We start from the raw sequence: 26,512 nt of genomic DNA, 5'->3' as shown, positions 1-26,512 counted from the left end.
CTCTGTCTCTTAATTTCCCACCGTCTCAATTAATCCGGACAAACCGAAAACAAGAACAAGCCTTGAAAGCAAAGCCAGGGAGAAGTGTACCGAACAAGTTTGTGTGGACCGATGAAGAGTACAGGAATGGCACTTAGCAAACCCAGAGAGAGGCACGGACAAAGCGCATACAGATCAATACTAATGTGATAGAGGCAAAGTAAATAAGAAATGGGTTGTAAAAATGTATTGGCCCATCACAAAATGATCGCTCCATCGCTTTCTGGCGTGAAAGGATGAAGACAAGCAGCAATGGCAGGTTCATTACATCTGAGAAAGTGCAACAGAGGATTCTCTACGAGACGAAAACATTGTAAAAAGAAGGCGGTGTTGCATTAAGAGTCGCAGATGGACGCACAGGTGGAAATGGAGGAAACGAAAACACAGAGAGAGCGACCGGAAAAGAGATGAAGTCGGAAGAAGAGGAGGTGGTACTCACTCCAAAAGTGACGGTCTTGACTGGCATGCCTGTTGGCCCTCCACTCCCTCTTTCTTACGCTTTCTGTGCCTCTGAAACGCACAGCTGTCTTTTCTGTTGCCCCCTCCAAGTGCTGCGTTACAGGGCACGCAGACCCCCGTCCAGCGTAAACACCAACACACACATACATACATACATGCGCACACGCCCGGACACACACTTGAGTAAGCACGGTGGGTGGAGAGACCGAGGAGGGTGGGGGTTGAGGGGACGGGGCCCAGAGGGGTTTATCTCTAGAGGAATGCTGCCTGTATCTAAAGACACACATTTCACACACGGCCAAAAACAAATGGGTGCCTCACACGCACACTCTCGCCACGGCACTGGTGACTACATCCAGGCCTTTTTCCATTCCACCAGCTTTACACTTGTTCTCTCTGCCGTCTCCATCAGCTTTCTTCATCCCTCCATCCCGCTCTGTGTCCTGCTCTCTACCTCATTCATCCTCTCCACCTTTCAGGTTTCGTTGCACCAAACACCCTTCGTCACCCAAACTTCATCCCTCCATTCTCCTGTCCCTTCTTCCCCACCACGTCACGCCCGTCTTTGTGTCTCCTGTATGTTCAGTGACAGCCAGACAATCATCTTTTTCACGGACCGGCCGTTATGAGAATCGGTGGAGTTGCTGTGGAGAATGGGTGTGATTTCTCAAAGTGGGACTGTTTGAGTCTGTGAGGTGACTTACAGTGACAAAGCGCTTGGCGGAGGGGGGGGGGTGGTGGGATGGGGGAGGGAGGGGGTTGCTGCTACCGCCCCGTGACAATGGGCCAGACACATGGGGTGGGGGGAGCGCGGAGGGGCCAGCCCCTCAAAAGGCCCTGCCTCTTCTAATAAAGCGTCTGTCATTCCCTGGTTGAAAAGGCCTTCTTTTCTCTGCCTCTCCCCTCCTCTCTCCCTCTCCTGGCTAAATGCTGGGAAAAGCACATTGCTGCCAAAAACCACGCAGAGAGATAAATGCTCGTAGGCGAGGAGAAGGAGGGGACAGTGTTGAAAGAAGGCTACGCACTTCTCAGCGCCACTGGACCGTGACCTGTGCAAAAAACATCACGTGGGGTGTCTCTCCTGTCCACAGCGTTGAGTTTGTAAAGTGATGAGAGCTCCATTGCCAAAGAATGTTGGGCAGGGGGACTACGGCCAATAATGTCCATGAAGAAATTACAAGTTGTCCCATGTTCTTTGACACTAAACACCTTTGGCTCAGCCTGCCAAATATAACCCAACTCCTCGGAGGAAAAGTTCTCCACATAATAATCTGTCGGGTCCTAATTGATAAGAGCTCCAGAGGATTCCTCTGGAGGTGTTGAACCTTATGGACTTAAAGTTCAGGTAACCTTCCAGTCAAAATGGGTTCTGCTTTTAGCTATTTGTCTTTGATGTTTGAGCTTCAGGGTGCAGAACGATGTTGGACACCAGGAGTCTGTTTTTATTTTCATCTGCACAATGAGGAAAGTGCTCCCCTTGAATCTGAATCTGTTGTGGACCCTGTCGGGGTCCAACATACATGTTACAGAAGCGGGAACCTTGAAGCCTATAAGATAACTTGTGTTCACTAGATTAAACAAGTGAAAGTTGATTTTCCTAAGAATATTTAATAAACCCTAAATTAACTTTCTGGGAAAACAAAAAGACAAAAACATAGAACATATTCGCCAAGCAGAATATTTAACGGATACAATGTCTGAAACTGATCGTTAACAGGATTCATTTAAGTTTGGGCGAGACGTGGCCTCTGCCCCTCTCGTTTGCAGGATAAAAGGTTACAGATTTCCTACATGTGCTGTTTTATTGGCCGTGTCACAACGTAAGAAAATAGAGTTTAAAAGGCAGGCGAGAAATCAACATAAATGCTGATAGTGTGTCAGCTTTTTTTGGTCCTTATATGTGAACTTGGTCATTGCCTTGGGTGGCAATTTTGCAAAATGGAAACGCTGCATGTGGGAATAAGGAATTACTGCAATATTTAAACAACTGAGACCATCTTTATTGAAAAATACGAGGGTATCGGGGCAGCAAGTGCTACAAATGTAGCGATTTGTTGTTTAGATATTGTTGTTGTTTTGGTGAGGCAGCCTGAATGACGGCATGTGTGATACCATCTCTGCTGTTCAGAGGAGGCAAAGATAACTGGAAGAAGATATATCTCATGCATGTCACCGCGCCGCGTAAGGATCTTAAAAAGAATTGTCTTGAGACGGTTCAATATTCATACTCATCGCTATTCTGTTTTCCAAAGAGAATCATAGTAAAAATGTAATACACTGTGTGTTTTTGGGATATGAGGAATTATACAATTTAGATTTGCCATAGAGGCCGTCAGCATGGGGCTCTGCAGTATTGGCCTGCAGCAGCTTAACAAAGGGTATTTGCAGGGTCCGGTTGATTCCTGCAACCCTGGCACAAAGGTCACTCATACAATAACGCACATACACACAATCACACGCGTTCAACTCCTTGTCTCGTGCTTCAGCTTCTCCTCAAAAGCGACATCAAAGTGGCCTGGCCCTTGAACTGACAGAGGAGCATTAGCGGCAGGTGTTAAAAGGAAGGCAGGTTACACGTCACATGGCATTGCACAGTGACTGGCTCACATGTATAGATCCCATCACAAACTTTACACATTATGCAGCCTGAACAAAAGCACAGAAAAGATCAGGGCAACAGAGAAGAGTGACAACAGCAATCTGTCAACACAGAACCAGCATGTATTGGTGGAGGTGGAGGAGTGCAGCACAGGAGGAAATACAGACTGAAGATGTCCAGAATGAGAGAGGAAGAGAATCACTGTGGACAGAATCTCTCCCCATGTCTCCCTCTCTTGAGTGTTAAAGCAGGCGCAGAGATCACAGACTCCATCATTTTAAAAACAAAGGCTATAACCATCATTCATAACCAGGCTCGAGTCAGCATCCGAAACCATCTGAGCAGCCAGAACATAATTCAATCTGTTTGATTAATGGACAGAGAGCTGACTCTTTCCAGACCTAATGTATGTATGAATGTATGAACAAAAACACCTTTTGGTGGCTGGTTTTACAGCTTCAATGTAAATAAGAACGAATGATGGTTTTGGAGGCAGATATTGAATTTTGAATGATTTCAGCGGGAAACAAATAAAATTATGATTAGTCATCATTCCTTTCTAACATTACATTTTTATAAAAATGAATTCAATTAGATCACTACACAGTTTACTGTTGAATAATAAACTTGTCAAACATAATATTACCAGTAAATAAAAGTTTTAAACAGTAAATAGTATGATCAATAACACATAAGCAACACACTTTAAAACCCTGGTTTTAGAAAACCTTTATTTAAAATGTTTTAAACGTTACAATTGATAGATTTCTTTTAACTATGCTGTACAAACTCTACCTTACTATTATAACGTTGAGACCCCAATTGAAATATGTTTATTAGGTTGTATTTTCCAATTATTGAGGGCGTCCTTCTCCATTATATTTTTTATGTTCCCTTGATTTTAAATTTGTCTTTATGTCAGCCTACAATTTGTCATTTCCATTTATACCGAGGCAGCAGCAAACGTTTGTTTGGGCTTCCCTCAGTGCAGCAACAGCTTAATCTCTGACCATAAAGAGCACAAGCGTTGAGGAAACAGGCCGGGAATGAAAAGATGACGGAGATGGAAAGAGTAAGACATCTCTGGTGCAGCGGCAACTGCACTGATGAATGTGCCTGGACTGCTTCACTGAACTCAGTAGATGCTTGTAAAGTATCTTCTTCCACAGTCTGGTTGAAAAGTGTGACGGCATCTTCATCTGCTCAGCATTGCTGAGTCAGACCCCGATTTATTTCTCACCTCTACCCCACCCTCTGATACACACATATATTTTATCAGCGTGCTACCTACACATCTACACAAAGATAGACCTGTACAGTCTGCAATGTAAAGTCAGCTCCTTATTTTCAAATAAATACATTTTTGATGCTGCTTTCAAATAAAATATGTAATATCTAATGCTTCAAAGGCCAGATGCTGAGCTGCCAAGTGCATCTGAGAATGACACGTTTATAAATATTAAATACATGCATTGAAGTAAGACCTTCTCATCCGTAACTGCAAGGGCAGTTAAAAGATAAATTACTGAAGTAAATTACCTCACTACCTCTGTCTGCTCACTTAATGCTGTCTGACAAATACAACAAATACTCTAATACAGATTCACTCACCACACACTCATGTAGGCTCACGTCAACACACGCATTCACCCACAGTGCAGTACATGCAGATGCATAACACACACGCTCACTCCCATTCCACACTCATATGCAGCTCCCAGCAACCTTCCACATCCTGGCGTACACTTCAAGCAGCAGTATGTTCAAACTGAGCAACATGTGAGGAAGCCAAGTTGTGTTCTTGTTTTTTTGAAGGTGTGAAAAGCTGTTTTTTGAGTCATAAGTTGGACGAACAGATGGTATGCAACACAATTCCAGCCTGATGGGGCCTGAGGAAGATCCTTTTGCATTCCTCATAAAGATTCAGGTAGAGGAGCTGAAAGCATATGCACAATTATATACATTCAAATTATTACCATACATTAATTATAATGCATTCTGATCATTTTGTCGTGGTTTTATACACCCACCACTCTGCAGCAGTATCATTTTGAATCCCCGACTTCAAATCCCACTGATTTTTGAGAAGTTGAACTCACGCTGAACTCGATAGTAATGGTTTCATGCACTCTAATCCAGAGAGTTCTCTCTTCCACAGTTAATAAAAGTGTCACAGACAGCCGGTATTAACACCTTTGAGGTTTAGTTGTGGGCTGCATAAAAATACTATTATGTATCACATTATAGGTGCTTAAAGGTCACTTCAAATTAGAAAGCAAAAGCCCCCTATAGGCGTTGCCAACAATACATTAGAATACAAAAATTACATAAAATTACAACTAATGGAAGCAATTATACATTACTTTTGCTGTTTTTTTCAGTTTATGTTTATATCTGATTTTTTAAAAGACTGAGTAGATCCGTCTTGGCTAGTTAGCTTAGACTGCTAACCAGGTCTTGGTCACTTCTATAGGGCCGGCCAGCTGGAAATTTATGGATGACTTGCAACACTACATATTTTACTCTAACTGTATACACAATTTGGCATTTGAGTGGACATGAATGATCAGAAAAGGAGTTTTCTACAGCTTTCAGACTTTCCGACCAGCACTTCTTTTGGAGTATACGTCATCCGTTACCATGCGCATTCACCTCAAACACATGCACATGCATGCATTCATGCTCATTGATTGTCGCTCAGATTCCATCACTCTATTTTTCTTTTCACCAAAATAAAACCTCAAATTGATGATAAATAAGTTGTCCAAAACTTGTACTTTTGATAGATAAAGAAATCAAATATAGCATTTATTACTTTGGTTGACCTTTGGGTAAAGCCAAAAACACTATGAATTGAAAGCAAATGAATTGAATAAATATTAATAACATATTTTAATTTTAAAAGTCACAGGTGAAATACGGTTTAATCATTCTCTAAAACTTTGTGCACAACAAGCTAAACATTGAGGAAGAAGTTCAAAATAACTTCATATTGCTTTGAAAAAATATGATGAGTTTGAACTGGTCCTTTACACATTTCATGACACAGTGGGTTGGGTCATATACAGTATATATATATATAGCAAAAGCTATTTATACTTGTAGGGCGAAATGTCTTGTACAGAGTTGTAAAATGTGCTATTTTGCTGCTATAGTGTTTTTCATTTTTCAGTTACAGTTGATAAAGAAGATGTTCAAAAGTTTGAAATTTCTAGCTTAAAAATAACGGTGATGATTATGAGCATGATTTTTCAACCCAATATAATGAACCAGTTCTGTAGGTGTTTTCTGCATTTATAAAGCCATTTAGGTTATAGTTGATTTTAATGGCTCCATTGACAGTATTCTTTGTAGGCCAGATTATTCCCATGAGTTTAGTGCAAAAAGCAAGAAAAGATCAGTTCTTAATGGGTCAGCAAAACGAGGAGAATCCTGCTCTCGGGTCTTTTTCTTAATGTTGGTGTCTGGCGAACTGAGGCCTTATTACGCAGCTTCTGCAGTTTGGCACAATAGCGCTAAAGCCCCCTTCTACCTTTAATCTGAATTATGTGAAGCTGGTATCAATAACCCTGGGACAAAAATGAGTTACAATATTTGAATAGGCCACGGCCTTTCACATGTAAATGAAACTCTGCCCCCCCGTAGCCGAAACAAATTACAGCCAACTGCTGGTGGCTGGACATGAATGGGCTTCCTAATGTAGTCTGCACCTACAGTGGGCCGGGGAGCAGCTGGGGAATAGAAACTGAGACGGGCGAGAATTTATTTGACAGTGTAGAGTTTGACAGTCTGCTTTTTTTTGTATTTTTTTTTTTTTAAATGAGTCGCAGTGTGACGAATGCGGCTTGGCTCCTTGAGCATCTGTCTCTAAGGACACACGGCGGGGTAATTAGAGCTGTGGGATGATGAAGGAATATTATTCAGTCCCACTAACTATTACTGGTGGCAATGGGGATGGGGCCTTTACACAGACCTTTGACATCTCCCAATTCTCTGTTACAGGAGGGGTTGGGCTGGGACAAGCCGTTTTGGTGAAAATGTAATCCGCCCATTATAATAAAAAAAAATGTATCCTGAGTGAACTTTGGGAGACCGACTCTTATTTTCTTTGCTTTTAGCATTTTCTAACAGTTATGAATAAACGGGAAATGACCTGGGTCCTGAACGTTATCCTGACTAGCATCATCAGAAATGAACCCTTTTCCAATGCCGGGGTTTTTCTTTTTTCCTTTAAGATGCAGAGCTGGGGCAGTAAAGGAGCACTGCATCAATCTCTAGCAAACACTTGTTTAGTGATTTAGATTATGCGGCTTGTTGTTTTCCACTGCGGCGTTGTCTATGGGCCAGTTAGGGGGGGGGGGGGCTGGCTCTTTTGGGTGATGTATCACTCTTTTTCTCGGTGCCTGTTCTATGGGACATGGGAGGTGCTCGTCTCTCCTCACTTCTCGCCGTGTACAATACATCAGCAAGTTCCACTTCCTTCCCATGTTGGTTTTGATTGGAAACCTACAGTCTTCAGTCTTTACTTCTAACAGGATGGTTTAAATATTAAATATATAATATCGGAAAGACACAAACATCTTTCCTCAACTCATTCACACAAAAAGGGAAAGAAAAATACAATTCCAGATGCACCTTCATTCCTGGGCATCACCGAGGGAAAGACAGACCTCCATATTGGTGTTGGTTGGGCCAATGTGTTACTTTGGTTCTGTGTTAGTTGTGTTCCTTCCTTTGTCAACATGTTTTACCATGTCAGCTGAAAACAGCCTTATAATTAATTAATTAAAAGGTGAAGCCAATAATGCACCACAGCGTTTGGGACAATATGGAGATTGGGAGAGTAGGTTTGGGAATTTGACATGAGAGCAAGGGGGAGGTAGGATTTGAGGGGAAATCATCACGGGGCAAAGGTCGTCTGGAAGAGGTTTCCCAGCAGCCTTATTGCACTTAGATGATCTTTCTTCCAGAGAGTGGAAATGGACTAAAGATCATTTAGTAGATCGGTGCAATAAAACGTTTGGCAAACGTGTCCCTGACCGCTTTAAAACCTGACAAAACACAGGCAGGGCACAAGACAAATACACAAGAGCCACAATACACAAACACAAGACGGGCCCAACCACAACGTCGACAGCAGAAGCACCACAAAGAACAACGCACAAACACAGACTGGAGCGTAGACGCAACATAGACGGCGAAACAGAACGACATTCCATCCAAATTCCAATACACAGTCTGAGGCCATGCAGACGGAAATAAAGCAGGCGCACAAACACACTGATAACATTAAAGAGGCTGTCCTGCAAAACACACACATTTCCCTCACACACTTCCTCCATTTCCCTCCCTTTCTCTCTCTCTCACACACACACACACACACACACACACACACACACACACACACACACACACACACACACACACACACACACACACACACACACACACAGCATGTGTTTTTATATGATCCAAAACACAAGCACAGAGGTACAAATGACACAAGCATATTCTATAAATCTGAAGAACCCACAGGAAAAATACTTCAAACCGTTTTCTATTATCACTACTATGAACCTGTGTTGTGTGTAGTATTTTGTGTAGAAGCATACGCAGACATGATAAAAGCTTGTGTACAATAGATAGAAATCAGAAGTCAGTCTATATTTTGCCCGTGGACTCTTGCCGTGTAATATGCTGCTTAAGAACATTAACTTCAGACACTGATATAGATGTGAATATAGAAACAGATACACACTAACGTGGTATATCAATATGTGAGACCAAAAAAAAAGAACAGTCAAATGAAAAAATCAAAATCAGCAAGTTAGTACAATACTTCAAAGCACGGACGAGGAAAAAAAAAAGTGAGAAAAGCACCAGTGTGATCCCACGACACCCGACTGCATCAACTCACAGCACAACAGCAACACTAGAAAGTCAAAGGAACCAGAACTACAATACCATAAGCAACACACATCAAAAACAAGAGAGATAAAGATAAAAACAACAACAGCGGAGCAACAACAGTGACACAAACTTTAAGAGACAGATACAGGATGGTCATAAATACATAGTATATATATATATATAGAATATACATATAGATATATAGAAATAGGAAAAGCCAGATATACGTGTTGCAGATATTTACTTCATCATCATAGTGCCACACTCCTTGGCCATCCGGCATCTCAGAGCTCACACTACTGTCCTGATCGATTAGCCAGCGGTGCACGGCGTGGGCCTAAAAGGACATACGACATAAAGACAGAGCCCAGTTAATCGCAACAGTCAGCAGCAAGAAAGGCGGAGAGACAGAAGAGTAGAGGGAAGGTGGAGGTGAGGGGAGAGAAAACAACGGCAAGAGAATGAGGAGGATTCAGAGAGGAACAGGTGAACATTACATCGAGACACAGGTAGAAAACGAGGTGGAGGAAGAGAGCAGGAAGAGGAACCACCCCATCCCACCCTATCCCATCCCACCGTACTTGCTCAAACCCTCCCGCCCCCCAGCAAAAACTCTCCCTGTGGGAAACAGGTCAGGTTAGGATGAGCGGTATGAGTGTGAAAGCACGATATGTCACGACACACAAGGATATCACACAGACGGGGATGATGGAGGGCCGGTGTTGGTGCTTCGTGGCGCACAGATGGATCAGCTGCAGCCTACACAATGGAGGGGGTCGGGACTCCTTTACAGTAACGCATGCGCAAGAGGCACCGCGACACAAAATACTGTGTACTTACCCGGGATTCTAACTGTGTAACCACAATGGTGCAGCACTAAAGACACCACATACAATATGTTTAACGCACAGAAAAACATTCTGCAAGTCTGGCCTCTGATTGAGATGCACAGAGAAACAGCGTACATCATATTATATTTCCTTTATCGCAAACGAACTATCACAATATGTGTACAGACTAGAATGGTTCAAAAGTCACTCTTAAAAAAACAACAACAAGCTCCACACGGTGACCCCAAAAAAGACACGACAGACAGGAGATCCGTCCCGCTCCCTGTAGTGAGATCCAGATCAAACACACACTGTAACCAGCTCTGGTCCCGGTCACCCTGAAACTCTCCCTCACACGCGCACACACACAAAAACCCCATCTGTTACTCTTGACTGTTGTTGCGTCAGCACCAAAAACAACCGAGCGCAGCTCCTTCTGTGACGCTCGCGGCTCCTTTGCGGCAGAGTTACTTGTCAAGATTTGCACCGGGGGAGAAATGGCAGAATGCAGGGAATTAATTATCCTGTCATGGCTGCTACTGTACATTTACTATTTACGTTACACCAGCAACTCTATGGTACCCGAGTAGTTTTTTTAAGATGCAGTGAAGCAGGCTGTCATATCATGACACTGCAAAACAACATTTATTTCAGACTGAAGGGCCATTTAGCAGATAACTGTTGACCAAAGGAGAACACTGTAGATTTACGTTTTAACACAAAAACACTAAGAGCAAAAATGTGAACAAAAACAGGGATGCACCCATTCACACCCACGAGGTTCTGTAATGCTGTACTGTTAGGAACCTTCAACATGCCTTTAAGGGAGGGAGAATTCCTCATCTTTTAACGCTTGTGAGAACAAGTGATCCACAGATACACAGAGCAGGAGTGTGTGTGTGTGAGAGTGTGTGTGTGTGAAGACAGATGCATTCGCTGCTCTACACATAGCAGAGAAGTGGAGGACAACACACACAGTCACCTCAAGGGTGCAGTGAATCAAGAGGTGACAACAGAGGCCAAAGTCCTCTGTAGGGACGTCTGGAAATAGACAAAAACAAGCAGAAGGGGCAACTACACTGTATAGAAAGTACTATGTTACATTGGACTATTTTTAACTTTCTAAGCATAATTACTTTGATTGACTTTTGCAGTATTTGCAAGCAGTGATGAAACGCTCCGCAGCACTGCGTGTGTGTGTGTGTGTGTGTGTGTGTGTCTGTGCACGTAGAGGGAGCGAGTGCGTCTATGTGCACGCCATGCACAGCGGCGTCATGCGTAGAGTTCGTGGAGAGTTACAGAGCGTGTCAGCTTTAAAGAATAATTGGATTAAGGAGCAGACGGCTACTGGTGACGGGGAGGAGCGAGGCACAGTGAGGCGTGGGGGGGGGGGGGGGGGGGGTGGAGGTGCTGATAAGAGTAACAGGCCGTTTGCTGCAGAGCCTCAGGGCAGCGAACAGACACCAAATCAAACCGTGACACTGTAGATTAGAGAGATGGAGGGATAACACTCATAGTCTCTGGACAACTAACTCGCACCCCTTTTGGTATTTGGGTATACTTGACATTAAACTCTAAGACAGGCATGAGGCCGATGAGAACCGATATTCCCCATGCACGGCAGAAAAGAAAAGGCACGCCCGCTCATGAGGGTGCTACCTCGCCACATTTGTAGCTGATCTTTCACAGTAGCAGCTGGGCGGAGCTGAGGTTAAAACTGAGGGCAGGAGTCGAAAATGAAATGAGTGCTTATTCACTGAGAAAGGGGCGCTGATGAAATGGGACATAATATAATGCTAGTTTTTCATTTAACACAAGCATCAATTGTTGAATATTGACAACAGGCTGAAGCAGGATTTATGGTTGATGCCTCCATAAGGAGTGTTTGGGAGGCCAAAGGGTCGCCACACAGTCAGACAAGGCCCTAAAATCAATACAAAGGATTTAGCAAAATGTCATTAACTAAAATTAGCATGACAGGTTCAGAAGTCCTACGTGTATAACTAGTCGAGCTACAGGGGTTGAAAATAACCGTGAATAATGCGCAGAGCTTTCATTGCAATAAGCCCTCCGCATGGAGATACCGGTTTCTACTCCCTCTGTGAGAACAACACGGTTTGTACCTTGTACATAGAAGTTGTGATGTAAGAATAACTGTAGCAGTAAGAACCAAGCACCTTTCAAATACCCCTATTCATCAGTCCATCAGTGTGTTTTAGGAGCGCAGTGCATCAGTTTCTCTCTTGATCGTCCACCTTTCCGTCCATTATCCCCAAGTGCAGGAGAAACATCAAGCAGTACCAGGCCAATGCTTGCCTAGTTCCTTGTGAAAGGCTGACACAGAATCTAAACTTAATGGACCCCTACTAAATTATTCATCCACGAAGAAAAAAGAAATCAAGTGGAGTTATATCAAGACGGCAGCATCACTGCGGCGCTGGACAAAGCTCTTCTAGGAATCCCACAAGGAGCCCGATTCATCTCGTCTCCAGTTCTTATCTAAACACGACCAGACTCAACACATCAAGTGAGATAAGTTCCTAATGTGAGGAACTACAGGGCTGATCGATGTGCGCAGATCACACATAGATGTGTAGATAAACAGGTTCGTAGTAAAGTGCATTCAAGTCCAAACTAGGAGAGATGAAGCAGGTATAAAATATGTTGCACAAGGACTTTAAAATGACTATACCTCAAATTAGAGTTTAGTAAAACTTATTTTAATAATAATATATCTCTCATTGCTGCCGGCAGAGATGGTCTCAGGTGCTATGCATTTTTAAATGTAATTTAATGAAAATTGCACTCAAATTACAGTATTGTTTTCCCCACGGAGATTAAAGTTTAAGTTATATCTTATTCTCAATAAGCGAATAAGAAAAATATCTATAATTTAACTGTTTGGAAGACTTTTGGTACAATTAAAGTGTGATGCTGATGATCAAATGTTGTATAATCATGTTAATTCTTATTTTATTGTGAAATTGATTTCAGCCACACCGCCTAGCCTCAAAAATGGAAATCTAAAGTTGGAAAATGTCGTCTGCTTTCATGAAGTAACAAATATAAAAAATGAGCCAAAACCAAAAGTAAAGCAATGGACTCCTTGCTCCATGGACAACCCATGCTGCACATCCTGATATACTAACACTAAAAATAAATAAACCATCACTGCTTAAATCATTTGGGTGAGAGGTTTTTTTACTGGCATGAAGGCATGTGAAAGCCTGAAATAAAAAGAAGTAAGTAAAAATTGAGCTGATGCGATAGATAAGGGGTCGTCGTGGCGCAGGGGTTAGAGAAGGTGTGCTGGGAAGCACAAGGTTGGTGGTTCGATTCCAGGCTGCCCCTTGTTCCATGTCGAAGTGTCCCTGAGCAAGACACCTAACCCCTAATTGCTCCCCGGGCAAAAATGTGAAAAAAAGCCATGGGTTTAAAGTGTAATGTAAGTCGCTTTGGATAAAAGCGTCTGCTAAATGACCTGTAATGTAATGTAATGTAATGTAATAATGCATGGCAGAGACCTGGCAGCAACCAGTGAGAGCGCCGTCAGCGGTGAAGAGTGCGTTTCTGGACAGGCACAGGTGGAACACGGCAGGTGGGATGAAAACTGCACGATGCTGCAGTCACCTCCACTTATGACCTCTACGCTTCTTTCTCTCTCTGTCCAGCTCTCCATCTGGGCGTGCGTCATTAACTACCTGTGCAGCACAGCTCGTGTGTGAGCATGTGCAAAGTCACGCTCCTCATCCCTTCTTGTGGCCACCGTGTCTCCATCTGTGGTTGATTCATAACCATAGATGGTTGATTCATATGGATGGACGTTCTTAGGTTTTAGTTGTGCTGGTAAAACAGTTGTAATAAGTAAATGTTCTACTTTACTCGTTGGTTCTCGCAGCATCACATTTTTCGAAGAAAGAAAAGAAGCTTCTACAGTAGCTGCTCTGCACCCTGATATGGATGCAAGCGCGACTCTAGATGAATCCTTATGTAGCTTCTTATCTGCTGGATGTGAAATCTGTCCTCTTATAACTCACAAACAAGTTCCAATATGCTCACTGTCTGATTACTTTTAAATTTCATACATTTTCTTTGGAACTTCAGAGATGGCTATACAGTAATCCCTCGTTTATCGCGGGGGTTACGTTCCGAAAATGACCCGCGATAAGTGAAATCCGCGAAATAGAAAACTTTTTTTTTTTTTACAATTAGCAACTATTACATGTATACAAATACAGTGACTCGCGTGTAGGCCGTTTCACTGCTCTTCAGACTGGGCCGCTGCATCCTGACTGCGCTCTGCAGTGTTCTCTTCTTCTGAAGCCCGCGGTGCAGGTGTGTTTGTTCGGGAGAAGAACATAGTGATAGGCAGCTGTTGTCGCTCTTTTTTCTTCTTTGCAAAAAGATCCTTGTACACCGACATGCCACCATCGATTACGTTGGAGAACTGTAATGAACGGCTCGGGAGTGAGTTTTTAGCGAATCAGAATGCAGAGCACAATGCACCAAAAAAAAAAAAAATGCATTATGAAAATCCGCGAAATAGCGAATCCGCGATAAGTGAACCGCGAAGTGGCGAGGGATCACTGTATACACAAAACAGCAAAATTCGAAAAATTAAGGCTTATTAATTAAAATGAATGCACATGAAAGTATGTCTTAAATGTAAAAGTCAAACAACTTTCACCAAAGCAAATAATTGCATTCTTTAAGAGTTATAGCAGCCGCAGCAGTAAGATTAGTTATTTTTGCACTGACTGAATTTAAGCAGTATAATAAGGTTTCTGTTATTTGGTCCACCGTGTCGGATTTGTCCTGGTCCCACCCTTTGCTGTGAACCTGTGGAGGTCAGAGGTCATTAGAGGAGAAAGATTTACGTGGCATAACGAAGTGGACAGAGTGCTTTGATGTTCTCTACAGTGGAGGGAAAGTACAACCTCCTCTGATCCTCAGCGCTGTTTGTACCTTCTTCTCTTCCTCAGAGAATACTTTGTAGGGGATTGTTGAGGCGGCCAGTGGGGAAGTCTGTTTCAACTAAAGGGCCTTTGCACAGCGCGGCTATATGTGCACTTAACCACACCAGTGTACCAAGTCTAAAACATTCATATGACTGCAGCAAAACCGTCTGGCAACCTGGGATCATCTTTTGTTGTTTTCCTATAATGGAAGATGAAACCCATAAAAGAGAAAAAACAACAAACAATTACAGTAAACTGTTTACTGTAGTTGGAAAACTCTTAAGACGAACTATGACACAACGGCGAAGGATCAATGTTTTCGTGTTTTGTGTGAACTGTAGGACTCATGACGTTTGGCCTGAAGCTTTTCAAAGAAAGACAAGATGAAAAGCAATAAGACAGCAATGGCGAATATGAGGGAGAGAGAAGCCATTTGAACTGCTTAATGTGTTTTATCAATGACATTTAGCTGCATACGCTGTCCCTGGCTCTTATTTGCAAACCCCTTTCCATTGAAAACCATTGCTCTCTATTTTTATCCAACATTTTATTACCATAATAAAAACCATGCATAAAAAAGATAAACTCATAGAGGCAGGGCAGCCAGAAACCTGGATTTGTGAGGCTTATTTTCATCTTTCTTTCTTGTCCTCTCTTCTTTTATGTTGCTCTTTTCTTTTTCGCTCAGAAGAATGTAAAGAGACATGCCTTTTCTTTCAGCCTGCGCCTCATTATGGTGCTTTTCAGGTCTGCTCTTTTGTGAGAGGCCAGCCCCGAGACGTGCACAAGCACAGCGGGCGGATTACCCGTCGAACACTTCGACAGAGCCGCCAACCACGGCAGCAACGCCCCCGCCGAGTGCAGCATGAACGTTACATGCTTTAATAAGTGTAGCCAATGACTAAACCAACGGGAACAGCTGCTGTGGCGCAGACGTCAGCGTGCACAATGCATCCAGGTCTTTAAAACCGGGCCTCGGCGATCATGATACTGGACAGAATGTATTACTGCCTACAGATAATCGGCGTGCAGTGTGCAGTCTAGCCACGCAGAGCGTCACGTCTCAAACCCGACGCCAATTTGATTAGACAATCTGGATTGATGGTAGTAATTTCTTTGTCACTGAAAAGCCTCAGGTCACAGACACACAACATTCTCAAACAATGCGTTTTGAAACAAAAACATTAGGAGTACTATATAAGAATCAGATAGATACTGAATGTGTTTACTGCTAAAAATCCAAAAGGTAATAAATATCACTACCTATTAAATCAGTAATTATTGATACTTTTTTCATCGCTTTAAAACATCGCAATGGAATTTGTCTTTTATTTTTTATTTTTTTATTTACAAAACTTTGCATTACTAATTTGATATTTGTTTAAAGAAAAAGGCAAACGTCATCAAACACAACGTCAATACATGAGATTTGAATACTTAATATTTTGCAGATCTGATGACAATGTTAAATGTGGAAACTGTAAAACAAACGCACAGATAACTAAAGACCATTTTGTGATGAGATCCTACTAGCCGTGATGTCATATTGGGCCAAAAGGCCACTTTCCTACTTCTGGGGCCGCTGGTTGAACCATCTTCAAACTTCAGTTCATTTCAGGGCTCAACAACAAAATTGTTATGACGGCACTCTGCACGTTTGTGAAGCTATCAAGGTGACCACATCAATCTGTAAAGTGCTGCTTGTAATTGTTTCAGTAAGCACCTCCAGGACCACATATTGCCATGATGACACACACACACACACACACACACACACACACACACACACACACACTGTAGATAAAATAATAACAAGCTTCTTAACCAATTGCCTTTTCTGGCCCTCAATGTCAACCTTGCGCTCATCTGCAGCATCTGCAATTACTGCTACAGATAAGTCGCTTTCCAATATGTGCTCAAGCACACCCGGACACACATATCACAGAAAAAAAGATGTACTTCTAAAACATGCTTTGGAGTCATGGTTTAAGTCATTTTCATACATTCGCTAAACTTATATGAGCTGAAGTGATCTTTCACAGTTGCAAAACTTCTCACTGCGGCACTAGAACAGGTAATAAAATACCATTGATGGCTCCGAGAAAACTTTATGGGAAGAATCCTTGATTAAATTCACAGTGTAAAATTGAAACTGAAGGTTATATTCTCAGGGGGAAATGGGACAGAGATGAGCAAGCGAACCGTGAGGATCCCCAAAAAATCCAGGAAACTGTAATGAGAGACATTTACATTTGAAGAGCTTTAATTATTTTGTACTCACTCACATGATAATAGAGTTTAATTATCTGAGATCCAGTTATGACATTGAGACGGCCAATTGGTTTGTCTCTGAAGATCACAGAGTCCACAGAACCGCTTGTTGTCAAAAGTGCTGAACTCACAGTCAACAATGACACTTGGCAGCGAGAATATGAAGATCTGGAGAAAAAAGACCTTCAAAGAACCTGATTACCAACATCAGTCCTTGGAGTCCAAAGTAAGAGGGTTACTCTCCAACAACGCTGCTCTACAGGAGGAGCTGCACAAGCAGCAGAGCAACAACCACAAGTTGGAAGCAGGATCTAAACTGCTGAAGGACGAGAGCGATTCTCTGGCTGATTTACAAAAGAGCAAAGGATAAAGTTTTGTCTGATCACAGAGATCCACCAGTTGGACGATCACATCGCTAAAAGAGATCAAATCCTGATCACCAAGATCCAACGATCCAAGCGAAAAAACATTCCTTGAGAACGTTTGTCTTCTTGAAAAAGAAGAGAGGCATCTTTGGAAGAAAGATGCAAGACCAACAGATGGAGATGGACAAAATGAGGCGCAAAATGCAGGACCAGGAGCCAAAGACATCAGAGAGAGGAGAGAAGAAGACCCGTAAGGAGAAGGAGACCATCCAGGACGTCAACATCAACGTGCCGGAGGCTGTTTCTTCATCTCCCACCCCCTCCTACCTCCACCACTTTTTTCCTCTCTCCTTGCGGGTTGTTTATTGCATCTCTTCACGCGTCCCCGGTGGGACGGTCTAACACCAAGTAAATAGGCAAGTGGGGGAAACATAGATGCACACTTGGGATGTACCCCATTTGTGCCAAATTTGAAGAATCCCCCTACAGGGTTTCCTTTGAAATATTGCGACTAATTCTCTGGCAAAGAAAAGGCAAATATGAAAGCAGTATTGCTTATTATTTAGCAGTGTTGTTTATTGTATTTGTTGAGTTTTTCCATTAGATATTTGCTGATGAATATCTCTGTGCCACAAATAGTCTGTACTAATTAGTGTGAAATCTGAACTTAATTAATTTCTGATTTCTTTGGTATTCATAGTTGGTTGGAATGTGAAAACATGACCTATTTAGTCTTAAATAATATAATATCCTGGATTCCAAGATGGCATCTTGTCAGTGCTAACAGCTCAACAGCTAACAGCAACTAAACATATAACGGTATCTTTACCTAAAACTAACAGAAATGTAGCAGAAATCACAATTTTGGTTGATAAATTATTTCCATGATTACTAAGACAAACTTATAAATGCTAAATAGGTCAAATCAAAAGTGGTCAAACTGTACCTGGCTAAAACGTTTACACATTAATCTTTCATCGCTCTTCCTTTTATACTAGACGTCTGTCCGCAGTGCACACAGCACACGGCACTTCAATCACTGACACGCATCGCTGTTGAAAAGCCATTTTCAGCGTGTTCATGAAGAGTGCACGCCGAGTTGCTCACTGCAGCTCTCCCCTGATTATGTACAGTCAGCATTACAGGCACGTGGCTTAAAGCTACACCAATGTGCCCACTGGGACAGAAGGACGCACTCACGCACGCACCTACCCGAGGATATACCTTTACATATACCCCTGCATTAATGCATCTTTGCACATGTACAATGAAGTCCATGTAAAGAAACGTGCACTCGCTCATATAGTGCACAGTTACACACAGCCAGCAAGCTGAATGCATCTAAAAATAGCAGCCTATTGGCACCCCCACTGTCATCATTATTCCTTTCATCGTGCTTATCAGCAGCAAGGTGCTCATTCAGTTGGTGGAGCGTCAAGCCGCTTTTATGGAGCTTTACTCGCGTCCCCATCTTCACTGACGTCATCTGACCCTCCTCATAGCCTTTTTTCAATTCCCGTCCTCCGACTCTCCTCTCTAAAAGTCCCTGAGTCTTTCCCTGCTGCTCTTCTTCCTCTCCCTCCCTGCCGGCTTCGGGGGGAAGAGAGACACCCCTCAGAGTGGAGGGAAAGAGATGAAGGCAGGAGAGGAGGGCAGCTCCCGGTGCAGAATCTTTATTCTGACAGAATGGGCCCACTCATTCAGAACTAACAAGAGATAAAAGAGCAAAAATATGAATATGAGGATCAATACAGAGAAGAAAAAAAATGAGGTGAAGAAGTTAAAGAGGAGACGGAGGAGAATCTCGGTGCTCATTTTTTCATGTCGCAGTCAAAATCTGCAAAACACAACTAGTTAAAATGCACCAATGGCCAGTTTTTGCTACATCAACCTGTCGGCCGTCGTCGCACTAAAGCTGTACGTCAGCCCACAGTGGCACCGACAGTAACAGACAGCCGCACAACATGTAGTCAATGTACAAAATATTCTATAATAACGCCTTAACATGTTTTTGTCTTTCTTCCGCTGATTAAAGTAAAGTGGGTTTACACCAAAGCTAGGAACTTCTCCAGTTAAGGCCCAACAAGGTAGCCCTTTAAAATTGTCTTCCACTATCAAGTAATGCACACGTGTACAGGCTAATGGCCAACGTATGACACACACATGAACAAGCACGGAAGTGTGGTTGTTTTTTAGGGTCCAGGCATGACGCATGGTGATGCTCTAAAAGTGGGCCGATAAACCTAATGTGGAGTAATGATCTCACAAAAAATCTAAATGGCTGATAGTGCTTTTTGAATAAGTTTACTTCCACATAAAAGTATATTCCTGTAGTGCCCATATGTGCTTCCCTGTATGAATATCTTCTATAGGCCTTCATGAACACGTCCTTGATCTAAAACGTGCCAGCTACATTCAGCTGGACTTTCAAATGAAGTTTTAATGCCTTGAACAAACCCTTGGGATCTACATTTCTTTGGGGGCTCAAACCATCCTATACAGAAGATTGCAGTTCCATCCCTTTGTGGTAGATTACAGAATGTGAGTTGGGTTGAAACCCCTCTCAACCCCTGCTGTCATTCAACATCTATATTAACTTTGCTTTGCGCTGTATTCAAGCAAGAGGAGGCGCCTGCAATAGCAACTCCCCAACGCTGTCCACCTGTGTCCTGAGAGAAAAAACACACTTATGTTGCCACAAAGCATGTGTTCCCCCTCCAAACGAGACCCATACCAACCGCAGAGGGGCCCCCGACCCTCAGCAAGACCCTCCGAAACAGGAAGCCAGCACTTGAGTTGGTGTTTGATGGGTGAGAGTGGCTCAAGGGGGATTGTCAAAGCTGAGAACATACAAAGAAGCACACATGCGGTGGCTGAAGGTCAGTTCAAGGACTAAAAAGAGGGAGAAAAGTAGAGGGGAGGAAAAGCAATGTGAGCGTCTGGAAAGCTGGAGAGCAGGATGGAAATGGAATAAAAAGAAGCACAAAAGAAAGAGGAGAGAGCTGGAGGGTTTGGATGTGATGAGAGCGAACATTGTAACTGAAGCTGTACACGACGAGAGGGATCAAGAGGGAGAGGAAGAATTCTGAGAGTGAAAAGGTGACACACTGTTTATCCCACTGAAGGAACACTGGGAGGGGAAATGTGTGGGAAAAGACCCATTCAGTAAAGAAACGGAACACGGTTGTATTAATCCAGCTATTTAAATTCAGTTCACTAAATAAAATGTTTCATAGGAAATTTCATGAAAGTTCAGTTTCCCATCAATGTAATAAACGAGGGACTTGCTATTGTGTAAAAGTGTTTACTGGACTTTTCTCACCTGAAAGGGGGAGACAAACTGCCTCCTAAATGGCCTCATCAGCATTGAAAGAAAATAACGTCTACAGCCAGAAACAATGCCTCAAAACTTTAGACAGCACATTGGCCATATTGAATAAACGGAGCATGAAAGAAGAATGAACAGCCAAAGAAGTGCCAAGCAAGGAACCCAGCAGCCTGCCCCCTAATTCTGCTACCAACACACAAACCGCCCCCCCCCGTCGTCTCATCTTTGAGCCCCCTGCTCCATCATCGTCCAACGCCTGCTCTGTCATGCTCGCTGTTATTCATCAATGTCACGTTTGTCCTTTTGCCTGGGATTCCGGACATGTGTTCTCACACTGGTCCGTCCTTCAGATTTGAGCACAAATAAAATGCCGTTTTTCAAAATGTTGCCAACAACCATTTCAGTAGTTATCTGGTGATGAAATATCCAAAGCAAACCGATCCTAGGAGTATTGCCTAAAATGCAAAAGCCTGATGAATCTTAACTTTTCCGTATCTTTAGAGTTGCAGAAAAACACATCAGTGCGGCACATTGCACTGCCTTTATAGATGCACATATTAAGTGGGAACAAATCCCAAAAAGGGCTTTGTGCTGAGAATTAGGGGGGTTATTAATAAATATACAGTATTGCCATCCTTTAACCTTTCTTTTTCAAATTCAATGATATGAAACATCATCATATAAATGTGAATTTGTAGGTTTTCTCTAAGTGATGCTGTGAGCAGAGAAACGCACGTGCCAGTGAGGTAGTGTGGTGATTCAGACTCCATCTGTGTGTTTAATCCCTCAGTTAGAAGTGAATGGTAATTATTTTGTGGGAGGATGATTCTCTCGCAGTGCGGTATCATTTAGATGCGTGTTTAACTGCTACTCTGACCTTTCAAACTTGTATCACTGAAAAACTGAGCCTCTGTGCGCCAGAGGAATAAAAAGAACCAGAGAGGCTGAATTGATCTCCCACATTACAAGCGACCTTTCACATGGATAAACTTGACTAAACGAACGTATGACCAGCTCTCTTGCTGTGGGCCAATAATAGCTTGGCCTTCATGCGGTATGTTGGAGCACTATTACAACACACACAGTGAAATATGACGCTGTTCTCATATAACCATCATTCTGGGAAGGATAATACAACGTGTGGATCCGTACCAGGAGGGAAATATTGATAGGTAAAGAGTATTTTTGTAGCAAACTACTCCTGAAAGTGGGCCGGCGGATCGTCCTCCTCGTCTTCTGTATGTGAAACTTACATAAGTCTAAATGTGCACGGCGCACACGGGGCTGTAGGAGTGAACTCCCTCGCTTTTGATAAACTGCAGCGGCAGTCCCATTTTTTTGGAGCTACATATAAAAAAAAGCTCACATCATATATCACCCTAAGTAATCAAATTTATTCAGAATATCACTACAACAGTTGGTGCCGTCGTAACGAAATGAATCACTTGTGCGGGGTCATAAACGCCGGTGCGCATCAGGAGAGCAGGCCGGAGCTCACCTCTGCTGCCATTAAATCATTTATGACCCTGCAGTGCTGTGGACCACGGCGTGCCAGACCTGCCTCCACCAATCTGTGTCTCCGCTCCGACAGTAAGCGGACACACACACACATACATCACTGCACTCTTAAGCCCCGCACTAAAATCATTCCCTGCAGACGACAATTACAAGTGCTTCACACGTTCAGCCTCGTGTCTACATTCAGGAGCGAGTATCGCTGGGTAACAATCCTCGGCCGAGGGGGGACATTGCGTTTCCTCTCCTGTGAGGTTGTCCTTGCGTGATGAAAATGTTCCTCCAAATATTAAGAGCAAGTGAACCTCCGAGTCCCTCGCCGTCCTCAAATATCTGCTTAATGACTTAGTTGAATTCTGTCCTTAACACAGAGCAGACAGCTTGAGAATCGGGGGTCTGTAACTTCTACTGCATCCTCTCAGGGAGGGCGATGTCCCACACACTGCGGGGTCTCCACTACGCCAATACTCAAGGTTTTAGAGGGTGTAGTTTTTAACCTGGTCTCAGACTTGCCTCTCGTAACATAATCTCCTTGATCCAAACCAGTCTGGTTTCATGAGCTCACATGCACTAAAACTGCACCGCTGTCCAATGAAGATTTCCTGCAGTCAGCGAGAAGAAGAAGACGTGCCCGCTCATCTTTTCTCATTTTGCTGGACCTGTCGGCAGTTTTTCAACAGTAGACCAACTAAATCCTCCCATCCGGCTGATCTGAATAGAATAGTCATCTGCGGTTTAGCACTGCTGTGAACGAATGGGAGAACGCAGAATATTAATGCACTTGATGAAACCCTTGTTGCTGAGTTCCACATAATATACTCTGCCGATGCAGTTATTGATCAGAGCGACCAAAGTCATCTGTGCAGAGAGGTAGAGGGATGGTGATTCTTTATTGGCAGCGAAATAGACGCTTCACACGTGACAAATAATTCATATGAATAATGTGGATCTGTAGCCTCTTGAATTCGATCTCTCGGTCGATCGAGCCCACGACTGAACAAGCGCAGGAATCCTTAGTGAATAATTGATGACTTTGCGTAACAGTATTTCACAACAGGGTCGAAATTGCTGCACCGGATCAGAGAGAGAGAGAGAGGCGGGTGTGAACACACCTCGTATGTGTGGAGCACGCTCGACTGGTACCAATGTGCAACTCTCTCTACGTGTTGGATGAGGACACAGTTTGCGTGGCGGCTGAACACAACCCGAGCCGTTCCTTGCTTCACGCCTACTGTCCTCTCGACCCTCGTAATGTCACAATGATGGTAGAACCAGCCGACTGCGTCACGCTGTGCAGTCGACCTGCTCGCGCGCTGACAGAGTCGAGATGGAGGGGAATGTAAATGAGATGTGAACCGGGTTCCGACCAGCAGAGGGAGCCAATGTTAACGCATCCTTCATCTGTCCTCTGTCTTCATCGGTTCATGGTAGAAACTAAAATACATTAAACCTGATATTCCAAATCACGTCTTTGACGAGGAATTGTAGTTTTAAAATAATGTAATATTAGGGATCATTTTTTATTTAACTACTCAAAGTAGAGAAAACAAGTCAGATTGTTTTCATTTTTATTCGACAAACTTTAAATTAAACTACAACTCTCTAAAAAATAGAAGGAGGAAAGACTACAGCGACTTGATGTGTCAGCAGACAACGCAAAGTGAAACACAACAATGCCTCTAAAATAATATTCTTGCCATATATTTATGCTCAACAGAATGGCCTTTTGGAAACATGAGCCAAATCTTCAGATTCAAGCATCCTCCTCTGCTCAATAGCGAGATATTCTGAGCATATTACATAACAAAAGAGGCTGAAGTTCAATGATACTATGACAGTGTGTGAAAAACAAGTGAAACAAAATCAAAGCTAAAAAATGAATTAAAACGTTTTCTCATAACAAAAAGTAAAATACATTTTGTATTTCACAAGATGTGGGTACGAAGCTCAAACTGCAGGAGAAAGTAAACGCTGAATAGAACTGTCAAGTAAACATTGAGCATACAATATGTCACATGTTAATTATGACAAGGTGATTAAGATGAAGACTTTAATATGAAAAGGGAGTTTTGAGTTTTACCAATTCAACAGAAAGCAAAAATACGGGAATGGAGTGACATTTTGTGATGTGAGCTATTAGATTTGATGAATGATAGAAAACACCATTTTGCACAGGGGAGCTGCTTCATGAGGAGCTTCAGCCTCCGAGTCAAGGACCGACACAAGAGAGGACGAAGGAACGAGGAGGTCAGAGAATATTCTGTCCTTTTAAATGAGTTACTCTTCTGCACTTATAACGCTACAATGATAATGATAATGAACGAATTTCATTATCAAATGTTTTCTCCATTATTCTCTATGTTAACCTTCTGATTATTTAAAAGGTCAATAATAAGTTATCATGGATGACGTCTTTGGATATCTTGTTTTGTCCAAATACCGCCGTCACACTGGCAGCGTCACCAGAGGAACAAAAGTGTGAAAGAAAGTAAGCAAACTACAGCAGGTGCCCCCAGTGACCGAAGAGCACAAAAAGATAATTTCTCCTTTCATCAGACTTTCACTACGTGAGCTCCAGACTTCATGGCTTCAGTGCTTTATGGTCTGACAAACATTTAATTTATTACCATCAGGCTTAACATTCCTGCACTGCCTCGAGCTTCCCTATATATTGTCCTTCACTTAGACCCTGCTGGAGGCAGCAGGGGTAAAAAGTAAAAATGCAAAGTGACCACAGGATTGAGGTAAAGCGGCGGAGAAGGTGTCCTTTATGAAGGGGCTACAAAAAGAGCAGAAAAAGATATGAGGGCTTTGCGAATGCAGCCAAATGCAAAGTGATCACAATCCAACTTCATTCAATAACAATTAATAATTTAGCTAGAAAGACATGGCAGATTAGTCTCCCCATGTCCTTCTGATCAAACTGGGATGGAAAACACAAGATTACACAAAAGACGCAGTGCTCAGTCATCTTTTCCACAAGGTAAAGATAGATTTTCACTGCAGCTTGTTGTTGTACACTAAAATATGGATGTACGTAAGAGCTTATTCAGTTAAAGTGTGAGCTGCCTTAAAAGGAACAAGGAAGATGTGTGCAGCAGTGGTGGAGGCAGAGAGAGGGACTGTTTAGGAGTTTTTGGACCAGAGAAGTGGCACAAGAAAATGAGAGAGTGAAGAAGATGATGTCAGTGTTCGTGTAGCGATTGGGAAGTCCTCTGTGTAAACACTAGGTGGTGACATCCAACTTCCTCACAGAGCAGCCGACACTCTGCTGACTAAGGGCTGGCTCAAAGTGCATGTGCATTTGTCAAGTCTACATGCATGTACATGCACGGTGTACGAGGTGCGGTTGACCTTGTAGAGCCACTGCAAACGCGCACATTCTCCTACATCACGAGAAGAAACCGCTAGAGTCCCCGAGGACGAAGCCCCTCCCTCCTCTGTGATCCAAAAGTGGTTTAACATGGTGGGGGTCCAACTAAAAACATTTTCTGAACAAATGTCTGTTCACTACATCAAAGGATTTATAAACAGGTGTGGTGAAATTTATTTATTCTAACACATCACTCCCGATTTCTTTTTTTCTTTTATATTCCTGCACACCAACAACGTCAGACCGCTGTAACAGTGAATATTGCTGATGCTTTGTTTCCCTCCCCTCGCCCGTCTTTCTCTGTTGCTCACTTAATCTATCTGGTTTTCCTCTCTAAATGTGAGATCTATAGTGCTGAATTCAAAATTAGAGGCTGAGGGAAGAAAGGGAGGTGTTAAGCATCAAAAGCATGGTCCTGCGCAAGTGTGCCGCAAATGTGCCGCAAGTTACTGCTGCAGAGAGAGAGAGAGAGTTGTAGTCTATATTGAAGCAGGAGGATTGATTATGGGAGGGATGGAGGAATGTGCTCTGGGAGGGAGGGAGAAAGGGAGAAAAGGGCGGGCACATGGCTCTACAAACCTCTGGGGTCGGCCAATTAGAGGCTGGATGACAAGCGTCCTGCCAGCTAGTAAATCCTGCGCCACAAGACAACCCACGTGCCGTCGTTCAATGAACGTGTGAATTGAGCACAGTCACACGAACACATGAAAAAAGAAGGTACACAGTGAGACTGAGATTGTTAAACATTGATCCTGTCAACTTAAATGGCCGCTTGTTTTAACAGCAGCTGCATCAAAGAGATGAGTAATAACTTGTCTCGATTTGGAATGACTGACGCGCATCATTACCACGGAGGGTTAATGTC

At 43.0% G+C, this 26,512-nt stretch overlaps 1 protein-coding gene across 1 annotated transcript in view; it reads right to left on the bottom strand.

The window, feature by feature from the left end:
* The window catches only part of ank1a (ankyrin 1, erythrocytic a), a 69,352-nt gene that overhangs the window by 34,852 nt on the left and 7,988 nt on the right, over positions 1–26,512 (bottom strand). The window contains exon 2 of the mRNA XM_078086638.1: positions 9,252–9,344. Within this exon, the coding sequence (XP_077942764.1) occupies positions 9,252–9,344 (93 nt within the window). The remainder of the gene's footprint in view (positions 1–9,251; positions 9,345–26,512) is intronic.

The sequence above is a fragment of the Gasterosteus aculeatus genome, chromosome 13 (genome assembly GCF_964276395.1).
Source record: "Gasterosteus aculeatus chromosome 13, fGasAcu3.hap1.1, whole genome shotgun sequence".
NCBI lineage: Eukaryota > Metazoa > Chordata > Actinopteri > Perciformes > Gasterosteidae > Gasterosteus > Gasterosteus aculeatus.
Note: the sequence above shows the minus strand (reverse complement) of the source record. Positions and strands in the feature narration are given on the sequence as shown.